Source organism: Octopus bimaculoides, chromosome 4, assembly GCF_046866305.1.
Source record: "Octopus bimaculoides isolate indiv1 chromosome 4, ASM4686630v1, whole genome shotgun sequence".
NCBI classification, from domain to species: domain Eukaryota; kingdom Metazoa; phylum Mollusca; class Cephalopoda; order Octopoda; family Octopodidae; genus Octopus; species Octopus bimaculoides.
The window spans coordinates 26935731-26961912 of NC_142931.1; the positions used below are offsets into that span (position 1 = coordinate 26935731).

A 26182-nucleotide genomic window follows, 5' to 3' on the forward strand; every position below is an offset into this window, starting at 1 on the left:
TGATGTTTATTTCATCTGCTTAATATTATTTTTCTAAATTACATTAGTTGATAAACACATGTCTGCATGCTTGGAGATTTCTTCAAAGATCGTAGTCGTGGCCGATGCCAGTGTCGCGTAACTGGCACGTAAAAAGCACGCGTTACACTCTTGGAGTGGTTGGCGTTAGGAAGGGTATCCAGCCATAGAAATCACACCAAATCAGATTGGAACCTGGTGCAGTTCCCCAGCTTACCAGTTTTCAGTCAAACCGTCCAACCCATGCCAGCTTGGAATGATGAGTATGATACATATTTTTAATTAGTTTTCCTTGTTTCTGACTTTTCTTTTTAAAGCCATGATAGATACGAAAAGAATGGAGAAAGAAACAATTGCGTTGTTTTAATCTTTTATTTTATATTGAGAAAATAGGTAAAATGTCTGTAAAAAAGTAAAAGTAAAAAAAAAAAAATCATATCCATGGCTCTTGAAAATGCCAAAGTATTTCCCTACCGTGATTCCTTTGGCACATATACCAAGCTTAAGTAACTGCAGCCTTTAACTTACGCACACTCATACACATTTAGTCATACATAATCTCTACATACAAGGATGTATATATGCACATTCTGCTCTTTTGGGAAATCTGTTGCATTTTTCTTTGCTCGGAAATATGCATTTAAATTTTTGTCTCTTTGATTAAACCTTGGTAAGTCTTTGATTTTTTTTTTTTAATAAAATTAACTCGTCGATGTGATCGAAGGCGCCATTATTGGTTTGATTTGACCATCAACTTTGTCTTTTACTAGTTTTGTTCCTTTCACTCTTTTCCATTTCATTCGACGATTTTGAAACCACACTTTGACCTGTAACAGAAAGAAAAAGAAGCAATTTTAGTAAATGCACTAAATTATTTCTTGTTTTAGATAAAATATATAGAAAAATTTGCTATTGAGTTTTCGATCGTTGTCTGTTGCGCTCTGTGGATACACAACACTGACTGCAAGCGAAGGAAAAACCAAAATGGTTCAATACACGCATTCGCATGTAAAGACGAGCGAAATACATTTTACCCGACGTGCTAGTGATTCTGCCAGTGTGCCACCTTAAGAGCTGTAAAATATATTAAAATTTACTTCACATAGTTCAACATCACCTGATGTAGAACTCAGTATATTGGGTAGAGTGAATAGATATGTTTATTATATCGCAAGTTGACTTTTGTCCTACGCTGGGCTGTTCATAACTGCCAACTAGTTTATCTAAATTTTACATATGTGGATATTCTATCTGTCTGTCTATTTAAAATATCCACGTGTAAACTATTGATGCCAACCCGACAGTTTTTTTCCCATTAAATGGTTGATATTAATAATCGTTAAATTTACACAACGAATACAAATTTTCTAGCTCATCCACCCAATGATAAAAGTAATGATGTTATTGGCGAGTAGTCTCCATAGGTGCCATCCTTATCTTAAATCGTTGATACAAATCTAAATAGGTATTCCATAGGAAATCTCTATTCATGTATTAAATGCTCCTTTAATATCTGAGTAGAAATTCATGTTTCATAGCTTGAGCATAAGATTTTTTATTATTTAGCTCCATATATATATATATATATATATATATATATATATATATATACATACATACCAACACACACACACACACACACACACACACACACACACACACACTTGCCTGATGACTGTAAACACAAGTGAAACTCAAGACTAGTAAGAGACTTATTCGACAAAAGTGTGTGTACGTATTTTTTCTGTGTTCCTTTTTGTAAAACACAACTTTACTTGTTAAATATGCCTTCATTGATCAGCACTTAAAATACAAAATGACGAACATGAAATGAAAGCCATTACAACCATTTTCCGTTGTGCAAGACATTCAAATATTTAACTTCAAATTTGCCATTTGAGAAATCCAACGATGCTGAAAGAATGTATGGTCTACAATGCTGCAACTGTACGTTGTTGGAATACAACAAAAAAAACTTTAATTGAAAAGCCGGACCCAAATATTATATGTTCGGGGCTTAGTGAAGCGTAAAACACCTGAAGTGCATTTTCAGAGACTCTTGACGCCTTCATGTTTCTCGGTTTTAGAATAATTAAGACGATGCTGAGAAATAAGATACGCCATTCTGTAACCGTCTGCTGATTCGGTTCCAGAAGTAGATATATATGAAAATCATGAGGAAAACATTACTCTTGAACAATCTCAAAACAAATTTCTTTAACCCAGTCTCGGGTGTTTTCTTTTCATTCCTTTTTTCTTTCTGTCATGTTCTTTTCTTTTTTGCTTTTTTACTGATGGAACTGAAGCAATGTTTTTCGCTGAAAATATGCCCTACATTATTATACAGACTGTAAATATTTATAATATCCAAAATATAACATCTTTCGGTTATTTATCAACAGATTGAAGGAGGAGCGGTGTCTGAGTGGTTTAAAGGATGGATTACTGGAAAAGTTGCTTCTTGAAACTTGCTTTCAAAGAGTGTTCGTGAAAGTAGCAAAGCACTTTACAATACATTCCGTCGTCTATCTCGTTAACTAAATTATTAGTAATCAAATTAATTAGTCGCTTAACCTGTTAGAAACAACACCCGAATTTACTTGAATTATATCCTACAGTAGTAAGAGAGCAACATAGATAACTCTAAATAAAAGTGATGCTCATGGTTAGAATGCTTCTGTTATTAGATCAGCCTTAACTGGGCTATCCTGATGTTAGGAAGCAAGAACGACCAGTTAGCTCATTTATACAGAGTAACAAACAGCAAAATATGAGAAATATAAAATGCCAGGTAAAGGAAATACGTATGAGGCATTAAACAAACACAACGATGTATTGTAAATTTCAACGAAAAAGTAGGTGAATGAATCGTTTATGCTATATTAATTATGTAAATGTAGCAAAACACGTGAATTTTGTGTGTTCTATACAATGTAAATATACATAAATACACGCACGCACTCACTCACAAACACACACACACACACACACACACACACACACACACACACACACACACACACACAACATGCGCATGGTACATTGTTTCTGCTTCCGTCCTACTGCGCAACATCTCGGGTAAATATCTTCCAAGATGGCCCAGAGTGGAACAATTCCTTATGGGCCAATTTGATACACGAGGACTGCGCGGAAAGCCGTCTTGTATGTGTATGTGTGTGTATAGAATGCAATCATACTTGAGTACCAACAACCTTGAAGGATTTAGTCGATCAAAACGCATCCAGTCCTTATATTTTTAAGGTTAGTACTCATTCGTTTGTTCCGAACGGCTGCGTTATATGTTTACAAACACACGCGTGCGAGCGCAGATGCAAATCCAATGCTCAAGAATTCTTTTTTCTTTAAAACACTCACATATATACATATAACTGGAAATACGTTTATAATTCTTTGTGAAACAATTTCTTTTATGCTGTTAAAGCTGAAGGAAAATCCATGCACATCACACTATTCCATTTCCTCAGGCCTCTATAAGATCATGTTTTATGTCAGAAACCAATATTCTTAGCAATAGTAGTATCGCTCGTCATCTAGCAGACCGTAGGCTCCCAGCAAGTTAAACTTCTGACACGGCTTATGACCATTTCACTGGAGCTGCTAATTCCTTCAGGAATGGCACAAATATCCACATAAACATTCATTTCTCCTAGCTAAATGTGCTGAGACCTTATTAGATGAAATAAACCAATATAAGAGATCCAGTATTCTATCAAAGAGCATAAGCCTTTGACCTTGCTAATACACAAATAATTTAAGATACTCTACTTGTGTTCTGTACTATTTCATAGTTCCTTTTTAAAACGGCTGAGTGTGGATCGAGTGATCACGAAGAAAGTTTATCATTGGGCTATCATCATCATCATCGTCATCGTTTAACGCCTGCTTTCCATGCAGGCATGGGTTGGACGGTTTGACTGAGAACTGGCAAGCCGGGAGGCTGCACCAGGCTCCAATCTGATTTGGCAAGGTTTCTACAGCTGGATGCCGTTCCTAACGCCAACCACTCCGAGAGTGTAGTGTGTGCTTTTTACGTGCCACCGACACAGGTATCGGCCACGCTTGAATGGTGCTTTTTATGTCCACCAGCACGGGTGCCAAGCAGGCGGCACTGGCATCGGCCACGCTCGAATGGTGCATTTTACATGCCATCGGCACAGATGTCAGTCCGGCGGCACTGTCAACTGCCACGACTATGATTTCACTCAGCCATTTATTTTTTCAGTAGTAATTTCTTTCGAAATACAGTGAGTGGATATTAATATGCTCAAATAGTCATATAGGGTTATCTATGAGCGTGTGGAAGATACGATTCGTCAGTCACCGAAATATGTAACTCATATACAGTGCTCCATCGATTATTGAATTCTTCTAACCACAAGGATTTTTTTTTTTAATTGTGGGCTGAAATTTTTCAATAATGCTTTTATATTGTTAAGTAGTGTTTGTCGTCACCTAATAAAGATTTTCTAAATAAGCTAAATTGGTAATTTCATTTGTTAAACCCTAAAACAATGTTAATGTTTTTCTTGAATTCATCGTAGTTGAAACATTTTCTGTTAAACAGGGATCTTACAATACCACCCTGCACCTGTGTATGTATGCGCACGCCAAAGAATTCTTCTTACCTGTCTTTCTGTTAGACTCAAAGACACTGCAATTTCATAACGTCTTAATCTGGTCAAATAATTTTGTCGTGAAAATTCATTTTCTAATTCGCGTATTTGATTTTTCGTAAAGGCTGTCCTCTCTTTTCTAGGTTTCACATTGAAGTTTAATTTGAATGAATCTGATGCTGCATCGTCTGAAGGAAACAAAAAAGTACATAATTTATATTATATTATATATTTTAAAGTGTCAATAATAGATTAACAGACCGAGCAAAGAAAATGGAAATATGAGTAAATATTTAGAAATAATTCTTCATTTTGAATAAAGACAAATGTTACTCTCTTTGGCAATGACCTTGCATAATGTAAATATATTTTCTGCAAACACTGACACATTTTCCCTCTTTCGTATGAAAGCAGTAATATTTTTGGTAGAAATATTTGCTATAGTATTTGTTGCTTTATCATACACTCCTTGTACTTTACACGATGAAATACTAGTAATACAAATAGTGTAAAAATGAGAGCGTTCAAAAGGTTTCTAGGTTGATCCTAATAATAAATCAACAACACCTCCAGCAATTTGAAAAATATAAAAATAAGTGCAGCCATAAATATTCGTGGGTCCAATAAACTTATAACTCTTTAATAACATTTCACTTCCCTATCCTTTGTTTACTTGTTTCGGGTTCATTAAAAAGAAGACCGAAAAAAGTAGCGAAAGTAAAAAACTTTTGAAAACTAAGAGGAAATCAAACGAAAAGAAAAACATCTTAGTGACACTAAAGATATTTCAAGTTTCGAACAGGCTGTTTTGTGAATTAGGAAACCTTAAAAGTCAAAAGTAAAATAATAATAAATAAAATGAAATGTGGGGCGGGCGATAGAGAGAGTAGGGAGAGGCAGCGGAAAGAAGACGAGCTGTTTCTATATTTTCGGTATGAATCACCTAAATGTCCCTCAAATCATGTATCCTGAAGCTTGTGTAAATATTTTAACAGACAAACCCACTGCCTTTAGTAAAAAGATACGATGGTAGGTTCTGTAGCTCAGAAACATCAGACGTTTGCAGGAGTGCTAGAAAAAACACGCGCTCTTTTGTCTGCTTACACCACGGGAGAAACCTCCACTCTTGTGTGTTGTACAAACAGGATAATGCGCGTGCGCATTGAGAAATTAGCTCCCTGCAAAAGCAAAAATAAAATGTGGGGAAAGCAACTTGAAACGGCAATTTTCAAAGTTCTGAAGAATTTATAGTACCTGTAAGCGAAATATATGGCTTTGAATTTTATTACTGACTGTTTTCGATGAGTCAAGAAATGACATTTATTTTCAAGCTACAACTGACAAGCCTGAATAAAGCTTACTTTACAAAATATTGCCTCGAAACTCTTAAAAAACGAAACAGGAATTCTTAAATGTTACGGTTTCAATTTCAATATAATCGGAAAAGTAAAGTCGCATTTAATTGTTATGCCTTTTCAGGACCAAGTTGATGGGAGCTGTTCTGTAACAATAACAACTCAAGATTGAAATCTATTTATATTTAATATAAATAATAAACATTTAAGACAAGTAAAAGCCAAGTTATATATCACAGTTAATATAAGTATTTGACACAGTAACTCTCGTACCAATGCTTGAAGACAATATACTATTAATCAAGATGATACGAAACTCAATTTGTACAGCTGCATGATAAAGATGGATGTTGCTGGTTATATTGAAGGGAACATGCTTATTAAGATCTCATAAAATTCAAAAAAATTTGCAAGACAATCGTCAATATATACCAAACACAAAACACCAAATAAAACGAAGGCCTTTGGCAAATTAGGCCAACTAACAATGTATTTAATTATACAATCTCTTATTTATTTACTATTCTCCTATTTCGTGCTTTGCTTCCATGCTGACCAATGATACTTTTCTATTTTTCAATCTTATTTTCAATGTTGGCATCGATCTCATGTGATAATCAATTTCAGTATTTACTCAAATTGATTTTATGATTGTCGGACCCTTATTAAGATAAATTAGGAATATTTAAACTCTCAGAAGTTCAGCGTTCCAATTACATATGTTCATGATCCAAAAGCTAAAAATTTTCCATTGTTGTCACATCATTATGTGCATAAATCTTTATTAAAATACAATCTGATAAATTAAATTTTTTTAGTTGTATATTTTATACTCTGACAATCACTATTATGTTTATGACCGTCAAGCCAATAAGGACGAAATATGGGCTAAGATTGATATTTCCTATCATCAGTTTAGAAGGGTTTGGGGACTAAAATTTTGATTTGGTAGAATTACTTTCTTAGTCCTCCCACATTACAAAAACAGAATTTTGATTTTGTTAACAAAAAAAAATAGAAAAAGTACTAGGCGTCACAGTGTGTATTGGGTGAATTGTTTAGTAACTTGTGATATCTGAGTATCTAAAAAATGAAATCGCTATCCACTCAGCTTAGGAAATGCAGGAAAAAAAAAGAGAAAAAGAAAAACTCCACTAATCTTGTAATGGCTTCTGGAGCAAATAAGAAAATACATTGAATAAAAAATGTTACTGCTAAATTATCACTAATTTCTTCTGTCAAAAATGCATGTGCTTCAATGTTAATGGAATCTAAAGGTAAAGTAAAACTCTCAACTCGACTCCGTCGGTCACTAATGACCATGGGTGCACCTAAAAGATTCCCCTCCGGAGGACAAGTCTGGGCGGAAAGTCACCTCATCGACGAATGCACAACCTAGTGTTGTTTTTATGGAAGACCACCAGTTGCCCATGCATACCATCCCCCCCTCTCTACGCCATCGATGTTATCCAAGGAAATGGCAAAGGCCGATACAGCTTGGCACCAGTGACGTCGCAACTCATTTCTACAGCTGAGCGAACTGGAGTAATGTGAGCTAAAGTGTCTTGGTCAAGAACACAACATGCAGCCCGATCCGGGAATCGAACTCGACGCTCTAACCACTGAGCCATGCGCCTTCACAAAGGTAAAGTATAACTATCTTAATTATCGAATAGTTTGTAAGGATTCCTCAAATGATTGCTTGAAAACCGAGTAAACAGGAAACCAGGGTATTATTTTCTTTGTATACGAAGTCATAATTGATTCAATGACTCAATTCTGCTCACAACTGTGATATAGGTCAGAGATTATACTTGTCCAAGTGACCAATTCACTCTTGACTAACATTTCAGTGAGGATTTGAGAGATGCAAAGATGGCGTTGAGTATCGTAGTAGAACTTTAGAATAACGTGGCTGTACATAACGTCTCATTAGCAAAATACGTTACTCAGGAATTTGCTGCTAATCTTCAGATACAAAATGAAGTTCATATGGAGTTAAATAAGCTGAGGTTTTACTTAACATCTCGCAGCTGGGATTTTAAACATTCAATTTCATTTATTTCAGAAAAATATTAGACAAAACAACTGCTCACATTTACGTTAACCAAAAGTACGGAGGTAATCCCAAATGAAAATGCCAGTTTCCTAAAGTAAAATTAAATTTTCATTTCGTTTTTTTTTCCCAGACATTATTTTTTTTTAAAAAGTAATTGTTAGAATGGGTAAAGGTGATAGAGCCAATAATAATAATAATAATAATAATAATAATAATAATAATAATAATAATAATGATAATAATAATAATAATAATAATAATAATAATAATAATAATAATAATAATAATAATAATAATAAAGTTTCTGTGTTCGTTTCAGATTCGCCTCATATAGAAAAGAACGAACCTGTAGCTTTTGAAATCGCAAGAGACCTGACAAGATCTGTCGTTAATGATATCTTTCTGAAGAGAATGTTTATAAAACAACTTTCATGATTTTCAGTGATTATATATTTCTTGTACCACAAAACCAAGATCCATTACAAAACAATCCGTCGATCCTCTTAAAATAATTTGTTTATAGTAAGACAACCAACCATGCCATATGTTGTCTCAACGTCAAGAGAATGGGAATTAAATTCCAAAAAATATATGGTTTTCGATTTGTTTACTTTGCTGGTTTTAAAGCATATTAGCTTCTGAAAAATGTCTACACTTTTGCAGGAATGAGGGTGATAGATATTAATTTTCGTTTTCAGTTAGATTAAAACAAGCACTTATTACACGCTTTCATAACAAATATCAACTTATGCACAATCAGTTTTCGTTGACTTCTGAACTGAGGCAAAAAAAGAACAATTAGGCTTTTGATATATATTTCTTTCAGACACTCAATACCTCAGTTTAATAAAGGATGAGTAAGAAGAGCTATAAACTTACGTCTTCATTAACAAACCATTATAAATATGCTACTTGTACAATGATTCAGGCACAAATATCACTTCGTGGTTAAGAAGTTGACTTCCGTGTTATGTAGCTTCGAATTCAATCTGACTGTGCAGCTATTTTTGTCAAGTGTCTTCCACTACAGCTCTTCGCTGACTAAAGAATTGTAAATGAATTCGAGAGAAGGAAACTGAAAGAAGTCCAGCACATATATATACACATATGCGTAAATATATATACACATATCGTTGCTATTATATTAAACTGTAGTATGTCCAAATTTGGTCAAATGCATCTTTCAAAATTTATTTCTGCTTGCTGGTTCTTTTGGTCAAGCTGTCGTCTCTCGAGCTGCTTCAGATGCCAAGGTATCAAAAATTGTCAAAGTGTAGTACAACTCTTTTGCTATGGAACGGTGAAACTATTTTTTCGTTTTCTGAAAAAAGCAATGTTTTGCACTTACGACACTTTTGCATAATAGCAACGTATGTATGTATATATATATATATATACACGCACACACACACACACACACACACACACACACACACATATATATATATATATATATATATATATATATATACACACACACACATATATATATATATATATATATATATATATATAGGGTGTTTCAAGCAATTTGATATCATTTCGCAATCTAATAACTTTGCTACTTCTTGTTCAAATGACTTCAAATTTTAACAGCATGTGTAGAAACAGGTCGAAATTGTTGTTAATGTTTGGTATGTTTATCTTTTCAGGTATAGAAATAGCATTCGCTAGAAGAGAAAAGGTGTTTTGTGTGTTGGAGTATGCTCGAACATAGTCGAACAAGACAGTACACGGTGCATTTGTGAGAGAGTTCTCTAAAAAGTCACGGCAATGTATGGCACAAAAAATTCAAGGAGAAAGGGAGGTTGTGCTGGGCAAAAGGATCTGGACGACCACTAACATCGGAAGAGACGGTCGAGCGGGTTCACCAAAAACTCTTGCGAATCCCAAGAAGTTCATAAGAAGAACAAATCTGGAAACCCAGATTCCTCCAACGACAGTTTGGCGTGTCATGAGGAAATGCTTGCTAATAAAACCCTACAAGCTGCAGCTCGTTCAAGCCATAACGGCAGATGACAAGCAAAAGCGCAAACAATTCTGTGTTGATATGCAAGAGAAACTTGAAGAAGCCGAGTTCAAAGAACGTCTTGTTTTCAGTGATGAGGCCACATTTCATACGAATGGCAAAGTCAATGAGCATAATGTTCGCATTTGGGACGAAGAAAATCCCCATGCCACATTTGAGAGGGACTCGCCAAAAGTGAATGTGTTCTGCACTATCTTCAAGAAGCATCTTCATGGCCCGTTTTTGTGAAATTGTTCATGGAATCCACATACTTTTGAATTTCTCATTCAAATTTGGAGGAATAAACTATATGCTGCTCAACATTACGCCTGTTTAGTTTCATTTGCTTTGACTAAGTAGTTTCTCGCGAATTTACGGGAGTCATAAAGATATCGACACAGCTTGTCAAGCTGTGGTCGGGAACAAACAGACGCAGACAGACAGACACACACACGATTGATTTCTTTTTAATTTCCGGCTATGAATTCTACTCACAAGGGTTGGATTGGCCCGAGGCTCGAATACAAGACACATGCCAAGGTGTCACACAGTGGGACTGAACCCGGAACCATGTGGTTTAGAAGCAAACCCTCTCACCACACAGCTATATATATATATATATATATATATATATATATATATATATATATATATATATATATATATGTGTGTGTGTGTGTGTATACATGTATATATATTCTTTGTATTATATATATATATATATATATATATATAGAGAGAGAGAGAGAGAGAGATCGACAGATATGCATGTGTGTCTTCTTGCTTTAAGCAAGTCTGGTTAGTTTCCTGTCATGTGTGAAAAAAATATTTGGCCGCAGAATAATATTACCTTGTTTGTAAACAGTAGACGGTCAGCGACGGGAAGGGTATCCGGCCACAGAAAATCTGCCGAAATGAATTCCATCTGACTTGTGCAGGCATGGAATAGTATACGTTAAAACGATGATAACAATGACAACTCAATGTATTCATGCGTAAATATCCATATAACAACATAATATTGGTTTCAAATTCTGACACAAGGACAGTAAGTTCGGTGCATGGGGTACGCTGATTTTATCGACCCGTGTTCGACTGGCATTTATTTTATCGACCCCGAAATGACCTCGGTGGACTTTGACTTCAAAACGTAAAACGTTTCTGTCAGCTCGCCGCACCACGTTTAAACATTTTATTAATTTTTGGCTCAAGGTTTCTTTTTTTTTTTTTTTTTCTATTTTTTTCTATTAGTTTTTCGCACTCCCTACCTTAAATAGGTTAACACTAAGTTAGCTACAGTTTTTCATGCTGATGCTATCTCGGAATAATTTGTTTAGAAGCAATTCTGTTATCCAACGCTAATTAATATACAAAAGGCGTCGCCGTGTGATTAGACGTTTGTTTTCTTACTTCCGGGTTTAGTTCAACTATGTGGTGCATTGGACAAGTGACTTCTACTATAACCTCATGTCGACCAAAGCCTTGTGAGTGGATTTGGTTGATAGAAACTTAAAGAAACTTGTCATGAATATAACCTGCTCGTATTTCTCCCTCGAGCCTACCTCCAAAATATTATCAGCGGCCAATTTCTTTTGAGTGTACAGATTGGTACATGTGAACGAATATATTGACAAAGCGCCTAAAGTGGGGAAAACAATCTCAGCAAATGTTTGTATATTATTAAGTTGGAAAAATTAATAGCTCCTCTATTAATTAGCAGATAATTAGCCTACATTTCGAGTATATTTTCTCCTTCACAGCACTGTCATGACTGCTGCTGTTGTTTGCTGTGATGGTAGCGATAGTGGGTAGCAAGAACAAGGACCATACTTTGTCCAAACAAAGACACATTCCAAGTGTTTAGATACAGACGGCGTAGTGTTCTGTTACTAGTGATATGACGGAGGTTAAAATCATTATTGCTTAGATGTCAAAACACATCTTATTTGAAATTACGTGCGCGGAAACCTACGTATGTGATGATGTTAGTATACGCACAGTCTCTTTCAGAATGTGTGTGTGTGTGTGTGTGTGTGTGTGTGTGTGTGTGTGTGTGTGTGTGCGTGCGTGCGTGCGCACGCGCACGTATGCACTCGCTCCAAGCTGAATCTATTCAATGTTTCCCGTTTCCAATTCTCGGGCGATCAGAGATCAGGAACAAAAAAGGTTGAGTAAATATTCCAGCCCAGCCAATACCATAATAGTATTGAGTACTTTCTTTCACCTTAGTGCATTTTACACCAATCTGATAATACTAACGAGTGTGTTTGTGCTCAGTTACAGACTTACACGCATGGACAGTGTATATTATCTATACTTATAGTCCACATTATACAACCGCAGCGTGCGTGCACACACACAAAGAAATCTTTTATTTGAGAAGTATACGAAAATTGGGGGAAATCTAATATGACTATGAACAAGATAGTTGTTGTTTACATATTACGCACTATACGCAAACTTATTTGTCTGAGAATTCATGCCTGGAGTAAGAAGTTATTTTTATTGAAGTGAGTAACATGCTTTATGAGGAGATTCATTCTGAACATAGTCATCATGGTTTCGATTTCGTGCAGGAGGCTCATTCACTTCAGTTACTGTTCCTTCCACAAACACATTCCCCAAGAAAGCAGATACCTTCAATTTACTGCTACACAGCTTTTACTTGCTTACTCACTCTGTCTATCTGTCTCTCTTTCAAAAATACTCCGAACATCACAACATCTAAAACTAGCCGAACGTTTACTTTTGGACTGTTTCTAACTCGGCCCCAGCGCTTTCAAATTCAGCATATCTGACTATAAATAAGTAGCAGGAAGTTCTTGGCTCCTTGCGTTAATCGAATTGATAAATGATCAGGAGCAACACAGCCGTAATCATTCTAGCTTTTGGTACGATTATAGCTACATTGCCCTTCCCTTTATAAGACATTAGGGTATTATTAAAAAGGAGGAAAAGGCGGTGAGAAGTACCAGTTACGCACAAAATTTCAGACATTGTGCCTATTCTTTTTTACTCGTTTCAGCCATGCGGTTGTGGCTATGCTGGAGCACCATCGTGGATAGAAAAGATTTTTAATAAGGAGGAATTACCTGTTATCTTTTGCAGAAGCTCAAAGTAGTGAAGCACTTTGTAATTATATGAGGGGTTTAGTAACAGAGTGTCGTAAGCGCCATCCCAGCCATTTTCAAGAATTAGTATATCATTCTCTTTGTCTTGACATCTAGAATACGGAAAAGTTGAGACGAAAAACCGGTGAGGCTTGCAATAAGGTCGAAAATCCAGCTGAAAAATTGTTTTACCTCAACGCTATTGACACGACGCTCGCTCACCCAAACTCGGACCAGAGAGTTTAGTAATACACCACCGTAAGCACGCACGCTCACTCAATAACTCTGGTGTGTTCCCTGCATTGTTTTTCGAGGTGTTATTGCTCATTTTCTAATATTCCTCGGTAACGATAACGGGCTATTATTTTACTATCTGGTAGTAAGTACCAGTTACGCACAAAATTTCAGGCCATGTGCCTATTCTTTTTACTCGTTTCATCCATGCGGTTGCGGTCATGAGGAAGCACCACCGTAGGTAGAAAGATGCTTACCTGGGTATATTAAAGCACAAGCAATACCGTTGGGAGGGGGGTCTCTGTATGTTTTTTTCTAGGTATTATGGCTAAAATATGCAATGCAATGCACCGTTTTGTAGCATCGGTATATTCTACAAAATGAGAAAGACGCAGTCCCTCTTTCAGATGCATACATAAATAAATAATTTTACATAGATGGAATGATTAGAGGAAGTCTTCGCGGTCATTGTTTTAATGACCAAGACCAGCTTCATAAATTCATTCTTTGCCGAGATATCACATTCTGAAAGTCGCGAAACTTTGACTGCGTTTTTCTCGGTTTTTAAGTTGTGGCGCTTACGACGGTCCGTTACTAAACGCTTCATATGATTCGTTAGTATTCTGATTTTCCAATTCTATTAAAAACCTTGAAAAATCAAATAATGAAACTACTTTAGTAATAAACTTCACATCAATGTCTATAACCATCTCGTCCAGCTATTCATTGAATTTGGATTTTATTTCTGTCTACTCTGCAGTGTGAAACAGGGATGCATTATTGTTCGTATAAAGTAAAACTCTCACTCACACTCACCTATTACGAGGAAATCCTTAACACTGAAATTCATTATCTTTTTGTTTCTCTGATGTAATACCAATAGTTACCGCGATGGATTGGTTTCTGGCATTTCGAACGCGACTAGCTTAGATTCTGAACTGAAGATTCAACTAATTTATATTACCAATGCCTTCATCCCCGGAATCTCCCATTTTGTATTGCTAAATTTTAAAGGAAAATATGTTACTTTAGAAAGGAGCCAACCGGAAATGGATCACATCTTGCGCATTCGAATGCATAAACAAAAATTAGTCATAAAAAATAACATTAATAAAGCATATTTACTATTAATCCCGTCTCCTCCATTTAATTTTGTTCCTTACATTGACATAAAACAACATATTTATTTCGGATTAGTAGCGGATGACTCTAATGATAGGAAATGAAAACTGACTTTGGCAGGATTTATATTCAGGATGTAAAGCGACATAACTAAATGTAAATTAATTCAGTATGGTTCTCTGCCGCTTTTGGAGCTCCACCGCCCAAACAAAACTACAAAGCGATGCATTTTAACTGTAGAAAGGTGAAGACGACCCTAACGATATTTGACCAAGAACATAAAAGAACGTAACGGGATATTATAGTATTGATAATGATAAGAAAAACGGGTATCACTAAAGGACCATTGTGGTTAGCCGGCATATGAAACCGATTTAAAAGGAAGCACTGCAACCGCCAGCATTATATATCCCTTTAAACTCATTATATATATCGTCTATCTCGATGTTTTGTTGTCCCTTTCTTGTATCATCTAACTGTCTGGATGCTTTGCGTTCTTGTCCCATTTTGTATTTATACACACACACACACACACACACACACACACACACACACACACACACACACACACACACACACACACACACACACACACAGCAACACAAATCGCCGAAAAGACTTGTAACAAATGCGAAGCTCTACACAACAACCACGTAACCAACGGTTAAAAAGTGTGGACGCCCAAAATGTGGAACATGCCCCAACATACCGGAAGGCTCGGAATTCATATTCAACCGAAGAGAGAGGTTCACAATTAAAACCAACTTCACCTGTGCTTCCAAGGATCTAATTTATGTTATAACCTGTTCAGGTTGTGGACATAACTATGTAGGACAGACAAGTATGACACAGACGGAGAACGACACGACATAAGGAACAGATCAGGTTCCCGCAATACAGATGGATTCCTTTGGATGAACACATAGAGAGATGTGCAGGTAACGTCCAACCAAACTTCAGTTTTCCCCATCTAGCAGTGTAAAGAAACAATTTCTGTACAAGAACGTTTAAATAAAGAAAGTTTGTTTATCGAAAAATACCGAACACGTCTAAATATGAACGCATAACCAACTTTGGTCTCAGTATATATTTTAATTCATGATCACATACCTAACACTGTACATATTTCATCTCATTACTTTAGCTTTTGCGTTTTCGTATATATATTTATCCTCTCACCGAAAGATGAGCAATTACCTCCCCTGTTCCCAATAATAACGATCACCTCCCTTTAGATTTTTATACTTGTTGAATCATTCATTCACAAACTTCTCCACACACAACATGGACGAAAAGCTTAAGAAAATACGAAATTACAATAATTTCAATGTGATGACTAACAAAAACGGTCGACAAACGCAATATTCTTTCACTTATAAAATATATTAAAAAATATATTAAACTATGTAAACTGTGTGCAATTTCTTTTATATATATATATATATATATATATATATTGCATTACAACTTAACCACGTGGGGATAATCGAAATTCACCTCTTTCTTTTTTGTTTCTCTTTCTCATATATATTCATTACTATAAGAATATCGCAATTAGCTCCATTATATGAAAACATACGAAACATTGGAAGAGGGAGCGAAGGCTAAAAGTGTCGTAAACTTGGTACTTGGTGATTCACATCGTCATGAAAAATAAGGTAATATCTAGTTTCAGATAAAGCTGCTTTGGCTGAGTAGCGATGTAATGTGATAAGACAGTTGGATTGAAACAGAAATGAATGGGTCAAATTAAAGGTGGAGACAGGGAGTAAACTTAGGTCATTGTAGTGAACGAGGAGAGTGAAGTGAGTATGGTACGAGAGACAGCGTAAGGTATAAGTTTCTTGTGAGAGAGGATTGGTGGGAAGAGCTAGCAGTATCGTATGAGTTAAGATAGAGAATCCGAATCTAGAGTCTTAAACTTACTATTTTTTTTTTTTAACAACGATACCTGTATGTAGGCTCGAGTAGTAACTAATGCTACCGCAATGTTTCGGACTACATTATGAGTAGCTTGTGTAGTACAAGTTTAAATTAAAATTCATTTAAATAATATGAAGAACTAAATATGGCAAAAGTTTGGTAGGATGGAAAGGGGGAGATAAAAGAGGAAAGTGAAATAGGAATGAAGAGAAGCTACAGCTTAAATTGTGATTGAGTGGTACGTTAGTGCTATGTATGCTTCAACGAAAACCTATCCCCTTTTATCCTAATTATGTGCCTGGCTCGAATTTGTTTGATACAGGATTGTGTGGCATTTGTGTATTTCAATGATATTAATGACGTCAGTGAAATCGCTAACGCTTAGAATTCGCATCACATCATAGTTTCGGCTCACTGAAAAATTACCTCTCCAGTGCTCGCCATTTCTTGTTGAATCCTTATATATTGCAGTGTAATTATAGTCGAGATAAACTTCCGGCAGACTTGACACGTTTATAATTCGCAGTGGAAGCCATTTCAAACTAAGTACATGGCAAATGCCAATGAAAGAAAATATGAACATCCACAGTCTTAACCCTTCTTCACTAAAAATTAACATGTCTACTTTTTTTTTACGGGAAACATACGCATATTCCTCTACGATTGTCCGTGGAATATTTCCAGAATTACGTTTCCTAGTAAAAGATTTGAAAGAAACATGTAGTGCACAACAAAGTCTGTTCGCTAATTGAAATATGATAATCAGTCAGTTTGTAAAAGTTTATTTACGTAAAATACCTTTCAGGCTACTAATATTAGAAACGCAATAGAAAACTATCAATACATCCGTAGCAAGGTCAGTGTTCTGATGCGACTATGTGAATAAAATTTCTTTTGACTGGATGCAAAATCTCTGTATTTCAAAGCATTTTACTAGGGGGTTTAAATAACATAAGTAAAGAGAAACGACTTCAGCATAGGATACAAACAAATTCGAAGTTTTAGTTAACTGAGTGATTAGTTTCCCACTCTATGACGATCATCATGTAAGTATATGTTAGCTCGAACAACAGATTTTATTATTGTGACTACAGTATGGGTAGCCGAGTGGATAAGCTCATAATCCTACCATTGGATGTGTAAACAAAACCAAGACTTATATATGCGTGTGTTTCAATGTGTGTGTGCGCGCGTGTGCGTATGTGTGTGAACATTAATTTAACTGTTTATAGGTTTTTTTTGGTGCACCAATCTATGCTTCATTGAATTTCCAATGGAGGAAATGTCAAAGAAGTGTCTGTGCAATTCAGTCTGAATAAAATACCAAGCAAAATTTTTATTCAGAAGTGTTTCTACAACACACACACACACACACACACACACACACACACACACACACGATCCCCCCTCTCTCTCACACACACACAGACAAATACACACCCTTTCTCAAGATGAGCTTCCATTGCTCTGTCTATCAAAATTTTACTTATAAGGTATTGTTGAAACAGAGGATATTGAAAAAGAGATCACGGTTTTGATCATTGGGGAAGTTACAGGTAGTTACTAAAAAATTTCTCAAGCACACAGCCATACCTGCACTAAAATATAACTTACTGTCATGTCCTTTAGTTCCTTAGCTTTGTTGCGACATCGCAAATAAGAATATGCTAGTGAACCGCTTTATTTTTACAATTGCAATTCTATAACTAGAGCAATAATAAATTACTCCCAGATCATATTTACAATTCCGAACGTTATTGTTGACGAAATTGATGAAATGATGTCTTTAAATGGTCCATTTCTGGTATTGCAAAACCATTAACTATCAATAGTTTTGTTTACCTGACGAAGATACATCTGGAGATACATCCTCCAAATGTATCCTCTCCTACTCATTTATGAAGGAATGATCCAGTCAGTTTATGGCATAATTCTTTGTGTTTGAGTTCTAACTAATGAGTGAATTTTATTAAATAAAGTGGCATTAAATACAATCTTTACCGAAACGAACCTCACAGAGAACCTCCTTACGAGTGTTTGATATGCTAGAAATAATAGCGACATCTCCCTCAAGTCATAAAAATGTTGCATCATTGGATAGCGTAGCCCTTTATACACAATTAATAATGCAATATGGTGATTTGGGATAATTTAGAATGTGAAACACACTTAGTTATGCAAATTGGACTGACCAGTTTAACTGTGCCTCAGTCTGAGTGCGCTATGATACTAATCTCTTCGTGGATAGAAGATGGTCATCCTTTCTCTGCTGAAAGCCTAATGTTAGAAATCAGTGAGTCTAATTAGTGAAATCGATCTACTTTCAATCCACACAAAAAAAAAAAAAAAATCTGTCAAAGTTTCATCAATATTTTCTTATATATATATCTAAAAATAATCTTTAAAAAAAAAAAGAAAAACAGAATCGCTAATATTTGAAGCAATTTTGAACTACTACGTTGTGATTTTATTGTGCAGGTAACAATTTACCCTAATTAAGATCAAAGGAATTGCATACCTGACAATCATTTGTATTAATAACATTTAATAGAGTGATTAAGTTGGCGAGCAGGCAGAATCGTTAATACGCCAGCCAACAATGCTTAGCGGTATCTTGTCTGTCTTTACGTTCTGAGTTCAAATTCGGCCGAAGTCGACTTTGCCCTTTAACCAATATTTAAAAGAGTTATTGATTTGAAAAATGCATTTAATCTTAATCATTATAAAATAGCGTAAAGGTTGTGTTTACTGGCCGATTTTTCTGAATTAGAGATTTTCTTTCTAATTGTTTTAATTAGAACTCAATAGATATCGTAATTACTGCAAGAAATAAATTTAAATATAATTAGGATTGGTAGATATAAATTGAAATGCTTAGTGATAGACAGAGCTTGTAGTTGTGAATTCAAGTTTCTGGAAAAACAAACACAGGAAAACAATAACAAAAAAACTAAACAAATAAAACGGAATATGAGTCTGTCGTTGCTTTTCTGGGCTTAAATTTTAATTTTTTTATAAAACCATTGGATTATGCGAATATATAAGACGAAGAAGAAAAAAAAAAAACCTGTTTTTCCTATTTATATAAACGAACCTAAGATGCCTGAAATAAATGTGCATTATGTGTCACTCAATGATTAGAAACAAATATACATATGCCAAATTCTCGGATGGTAGACCTAAACTGCTGCATGGTTTAACGCCACAACCTAGCCCATGGTTGCTTTTAGCGAGATCCACTCAGACAAAGCTTTCGACTTTTTATCCGACTTGTGAAATCTGATAGGAGGAAAGAAAAGAGGAAAAAAACAGTATTCATGGGATGCTGCAGTAGAAAATACTGTGTCAAAATACTGATAGTTGGTTGTACACTTCTCCCCCATCTCAGACTGGAGTACATAGGTCAATTGTTTTGTTGTTTCTGTATGAAAGCAAGCTATATTAATTGTTCTTTGATTGCTTATATAATCGTTCTCCTCTCATCTGAATAAAACATATCATTGTCACCCAAAGGAAAAAAACAAAAACAAAACATAGGAGTTGAAACCACGATCTTATGATCATGAGCCGAATCGCCTAAATACCAAGCCACGTGCCGTCGCAAGATGGAGAGATAGATCGACAAAAAGAGTAGTGTCGATTTTTCTAAATAATACATGTCTTGCCGACATAGATTTAACAACAGACATTTTGGATTCTGTTTTATCGTGGATAGATAAGGAAAAAGAGAGGGGGAGAAGAGAAAGAGAGAAGGGAGAGAGGGCGAAAGAGGGGAGGAAGAGAGAGAGAGCGAAAAGGGGATGAGAGCGGAGGGGAGAATGAGAGCAAGAGAGGGAGAGCGAGAGAAGGGAGAGAGTGAGAAGGGAGAGCGAGTGAGAAGAGAGAGTGAGAAGAGAGAGAGAGTGAGAAGAGAGAGAGAGAGAGAGAGAGAGAGAGAGAGAGAGAGAGAGAGAGAGAGAGAGAGAGAGAGAGAGAGAGAGAGAATGAGATGGAGGGAGAGAAAGTTGCTAGATTTGTTTTTCCTAACTTGTATGAGAGAAGAAAGCATATTCGTTTTTATTTTGGAAAAGACTGTAAACTTTCAGATAGGCAAGTTGTAAAATCGACCGTTTTTCACACGGAAATTTCAGTATTTAGTTTCATTTCCCGGTTTGTTGTCAAACAGGAACTTTAGACATAAGTTAGCAGGCTCCCCGGAGAGTTATAACTGACATAAATTGAGAATGTTTATTGGTGTAGGTGGATGGGTAAAACTAGAAGTGTACGTTATGAGTGCGTGTACACACGTGTATACACAAACTTATTCGATTATGTGAGTTCAAATCGACCCAACCGTTTTACTTTTTATTCTTCTGGGGTCAATATAACATCGCCATGTTCAAAATCATTAGTCCTAGACAAATGGGTTTGATTATTTTAACTAAATCTCTCGTATAAATTGATCTTATAACCGTGCTAATAAACATTTAAACTTATTTGCCTTTCTTGACAACTGCTCATTGCAGCAGGGTGAGAATATTACCCGACGAGTGAGCCACGATGCAAGTCGATGTGAGCCAGTGGCGATTTATCTCGATAAAAACGAAGGCCCAATTAAGGTGCTGAGGGTGTGTTTCGAATAGGATCTCCAAGTTGACAGGGACTAGGAAGAGATCGCAACCAGGTGAAGGAACAGGTTTCGTTGGCCAGGGAATCGATCTGATGCCAACTCCCATTCAGTGTTGGTTTCGAGATGCTGTCACCGATGATGTGCAGGCACATGCTGAAGCTCATACGACTGCAAATATTATATTTTTACAACTGCGACGAACATTTTCCTTTCTGGTCAAGCAATCTCTAACACTCACTTTATAAACTCGTGTTTTGCTTTTGTATTATTCTGAATACAAGACTGGAAAACAAACGCACAAGTAGCGACATTGTGCTTAAATTGGAATTGGTAATTATTCTCATTAAAACAGTAATGACAGAAATAGATCGAAAGGCTGTCTAAATTCCTTTAATAATTAGTTTTACATTTTGACGTTCAAGTTCCAGCCCAGCTGCTCCTCATCTCTCTGGGCTCAAAAAATAAGTATTAGTCATGTACAGTAATGGATTCACTTGACTATACTCTGCATATTTCTTAAATGTTTGTCAATAATAAAAGGTCTACTAATATTATATGTTTTTATAACTGTTATCAGTTGTTATGAACCAAAATTGTTGTTTTAATATGTATACATTTTTGAAGTGAAGGAGTCTTTTAGAGCTAATCTAAATTTAAAGACGATGATTGTTTGAAATGATAGTGTTGCTTATTTCTCTTGCTTCTTATGTTGTAGATGTTGGTCTTGTCTTATGGTGAACATAAACAAAAAAAAATCATTGATAACAACTCATCCTGGAGCCTACTTGATAATACAATGTTATCTGGGCGTAAAGTTTAACAGTATGGGTTGGATATCAGGGAAAGATAATAAGAACAAAGCTTCATTGGTTGTTATCATATGCTTATGAGTGTATGTGCTTATGAGAAGCTTAAGGGAAATAAGTAAATGGATAAGAATTTCCTATTATATATCTAATAAAAATTAATTTGTGGTGGATGTCTGTAATCGATTGAATTATCCTCAGTATTTTGCTGGTATTTATTTTACAAACACCAGTAAGATGAACTGTGAATTAATTTCCAAGAGAGTCTAAAGTAACTGTTCCGACTTTCTACTGTCTTGACCATTTCTTCAGTCTAGGTGTTCTTATTGTGGTACATCTTAAACAAACATGTGTAAACGTAGGTGTAAATTTGATACTTTTTATAACTTTTATGTTAAACATAAATGCTAACTGACCTCAGCTTAATTTAAAATTAAAATGTACAAAGATGAAACTAATATATAGGTGGATAGTAATAGCTTTGGTAAATCGTAAAAGCTTCTGCGTAAGTAGAACAATTTTAAAATTGTTTATGTATATTAGCATGGAAGTCACCAATATGCAGAAGAGCTCTGTTTTTACAACTCATCTCATACCTGTGTCTCTTGGTCTGTGTTTGGTCGAAAAACCCAAGCACTCATATTCAGTCAGTACTTTCACGCTGCCTCTGAATCAACGCATTAATCCATTCCTCTTCGGATACACTGTATAAGACAGGGAGAAGGAGAAAGAGAAAGGGAGAGAGAGAGAGAGAGAGAGAGAGAGAGAGAGAGAGAGAGAGAGAGAGAGAGAGAGAGAGAGAGAGAGAGAGAGCACTTCTGGTCCTTGGGGAAGCTTAGCAGGATCCCAAGCATTCAGACTAGGTGTCGCATCTGAAGTGTCTTTCTCCCTTCCCCTCTTATCTCGGAGACTCATTGCAAAGTCATGGGCACTGCATTCCTTTTGAGACTAAGTCATTTTAAAAGTCGATGAGGTTAATTCGCCACTCGGGTATGTATAATGAGGCAGGATAAATATTTTCTTGAAAATTTTCTTGAAAATTTTCTTGAAAGGATTCTAGTCTATAGCGAATTTCTTTTCGAGAAAGCCTAGATTTTCTTCGCCAACTTCCTACAACTAACAAAAAAAATGTCAATGTTTAATACATTTAGAAAGTATACTGGAATATTACCAACTTGATTTTGGCTCTTTCTATCTATTCAGCTCTCATAATGAGTTTGTATGACACATATATGCACACCTTACCCATTGAACAACCATGCAGAATCAAACCTCTTATTTAACCTTATACCCAACAACATATACCCAACAACATCAACAAGACAATATTGTTTGTCATCTTTAAACTCAGATAAAGCAACATTCAATAAAGCACTGTAGAGAACCATAATGTAAATATCACGAGGCAGCACCAACAGAGAAAGAAACAACACGTAAATGTCGCAGCACAGGGGTCAACTGCACAAATGGTAAATATTTTGAAAAACAGTGTAGCACGCTAACATATCTTCTAACAGCGTTTCAAACTACTAAACAGGGCTAACAGAAAAAGTTAAAAATCGTTAGCACTTTGCTACTTGGTAAAAATCTATGGCACCGTTCGAACACATTTTGCAATCAAAGGATCCAGGAATAAACACAATACGTGGATATTATTGACAGAGCATCAGCATATATATATTATATGTATATATATAGAGGGAGAGAGAGATCGAGATCCAAAGTTTGATATCGCCCCATTAGAAAGAAGCTCCCATCATCCTAAATCCCCGATTCCTAAACCAAAACTGCAAGTAATTTTAAATCGGTTCATTCTCTGGATTGCTGATATAAAAATATAGACTTCACTAACAGTACAACCAGCCACATAAACAATCACTTGTCTAACTATGCGATTAGCACTAATGCAGAACCACCTGCCGGCGCATGTCTGAGCGTCATAACTAGCACTACTAACCGTCTGTTGATATGTGTCAAAAACAAGGAATTCATCTATAAATTGCCATCAATGTAACTAAGCCTTTATCAGAACCACCTTTAATACCTGACAAACAGGGCCTACGTCACTGACAATACTGCTATCCACATGATAGCTCTAAAAGCAAAACTGCTGATACTAGTCAATATGAAGTCACCTGATCAACTATGCCAACTATCCTTTAACCAATTAAAAACGCTCAACGCCTTTGAATACCCTAAAGATCTATTTCATTTCGATATTTCAGGCTCACCGATGAGGACATTTGACTAATGCAAAAACAATATTTCTTTTAATATTTGAGGGTTGAGGAAATAATCCGGTTTATCCCACCACCACCACCAGCATTTTATACATGCATTACACACACAATTATCAGCGGCTGTGGTAGGGAGATCAAATTCACATAGGAACTGTTGGAATTTTCTCCCACTCATCTAGCTTATGTTTCAGGATATAAAGGAATTTACTAATACTTTGAAAATAACGTAACTCAGTCAGTGGGGACACGATTACATTTTTAAACAAACATGCCAAAGAACTAACAAATAACGCAGTTCAGCAACACTACACACACACATACACACACACAAAATGGGCGTCTTAACGTGTTTCAGTCACTGAACTGCTCTCATGTTAGACACGGCCTTGAAGGGTCTAGTTGAACAAAGTCTGGTGCTGAATTCTATGAGCCTTATTTTGTTTTTTGCCAAACTGCTAAGTAACAAATCAATACCGATCGTGAAGGGGCGACAAAAACACATATGACGAGGTTCTACACAGTTTCCGCTTATTATTGGTCAGTCCGGAGTCATAGCAATGAGACTGAATCCGAAGCTACATGTTTGCAAAGGGAGCTTCTTAACCTTACTACCATGTTTAATATTTATTATTATTTGTTTTATGAGAAAGGCGGCGAGCTGGCAGAATCGTTAGCACGCTGGACGAAATGCTTAGCGGCCTTTCGCCCGTCACTACGTTCTGAGTTCAAATTCCGCCGAGGTCGACTTTCATCCTTTCAAGGTCGATAAAATAAGTACCAGTTGAACGCTGGGGTCGATGTAATCGACTCATCCCCAAGCTGCCCTTGTGGCAAAAATTTGAAATAATTATTTGCCTTATGAGAGGGAGAGCGACATAGGGAGAAAAAGAGGGAGAGAGATACTACGACAAGTTGATAATTTTTTAGTATCCCTTTTAAGTATATTTAGATCTCGGCTTTTTCTTCAGTAGGAATTTTCGCGACTAAGCAAAGTTCAGCTGTTGGAATATTTGAGATTCGGCGCCTTGCAACCGTTCCCATTTGATAGCTATGTATCGGGGTCATGATTCCAACTCTAATCAAAATATTCTTTGGGGTTATTTTAAGGATCCAGAGATCAGTCATACAAACGAAAGTTTAAAAAAAAAAAAAGTATGTTCCAGTGTTATTTTGATAAAACAAAAATGTAATCATCACCTCTTTAATATTTGTCTCCAACCTGCTCAGCTAATAATGATGCGTGTAATAACAGCAACTTTTGGCGCTGTTGCGTCAGAGACGTGGAACATATGTAAAACGTCTACATCACATGCTATTGTTGACAGCTTGTTAAATATAGTGATTGTATTTAATGGGAAAAGGCTCGAAAATAAAACAGTTGCCTTTTGATAACAGCTGGTAAAGATGATGATCATAATATATGAAATACTATTGTCAAAATATACAAGTATTTTTTACTAAGAAGCCTTAGAGTGGTGAACTGACAGAATTATTAGAACGGCAGGAGAATTGTCTACTGGCATTTTTTTTTCTCAGCTCTTTACGCTCTGAGTTCAAATGCCACTAAGGTTGATTTTGCCTTTCACCCCTACCAAAGTCTGGGGCCGATGTAATAAATTTACCCACTCACTAAAATTGCTGGCTTTGTGCCAAAATTTGAAACAATTATTACCAAGAAACTTCTATGCGGTCACCACAAACTGCTAGAACTAACGATCATATCTCCTTCAAATCACAATCCAGCTTCTTCAAAAGAGGAAGGACACATTAGACATTAGATAAAAAAAGAAAACGAAAAATATTTCGTTATAGACATTTCAGGTGGTTGTAATGCCTGATCATAGATCGGCTCGATCGGATCTTACTGAGATAAAACTGAAACAACTGTTACTGCAACAAACTAAGTAAATGGCATTTGTGAATGCTCTGGCTTTATTATTGCAATGCTCGCATTTACGTGTCTAGCATATATAGGGGTATTTAAATGCATGTCTCTTTTTTTCTTGCATGCGTACAAATATGCACATAAACAGGAGAGAGAAAGAAAGAGAGAGAGAGAGAGAG

At 35.9% G+C, this 26182-nt stretch overlaps 1 protein-coding gene across 1 annotated transcript in view; it reads right to left on the reverse strand.

Moving 5' to 3' along the window:
* Window positions 1–376: 376 nt before the first annotated feature.
* LOC106875957 (uncharacterized) overlaps window positions 377–26182 on the reverse strand; it is an 82404-nt gene continuing 56598 nt past the window's right edge. Inside the window, exons 2-3 of the mRNA XM_014924298.3 lie at window positions 4665–4840; window positions 377–845 (exon numbers count right to left, since the gene is read on the reverse strand). Coding sequence (XP_014779784.1) covers window positions 720–845; window positions 4665–4840 — 302 coding nt within the window. The 3' untranslated portion in view covers window positions 377–719. The remainder of the gene's footprint in view (window positions 846–4664; window positions 4841–26182) is intronic.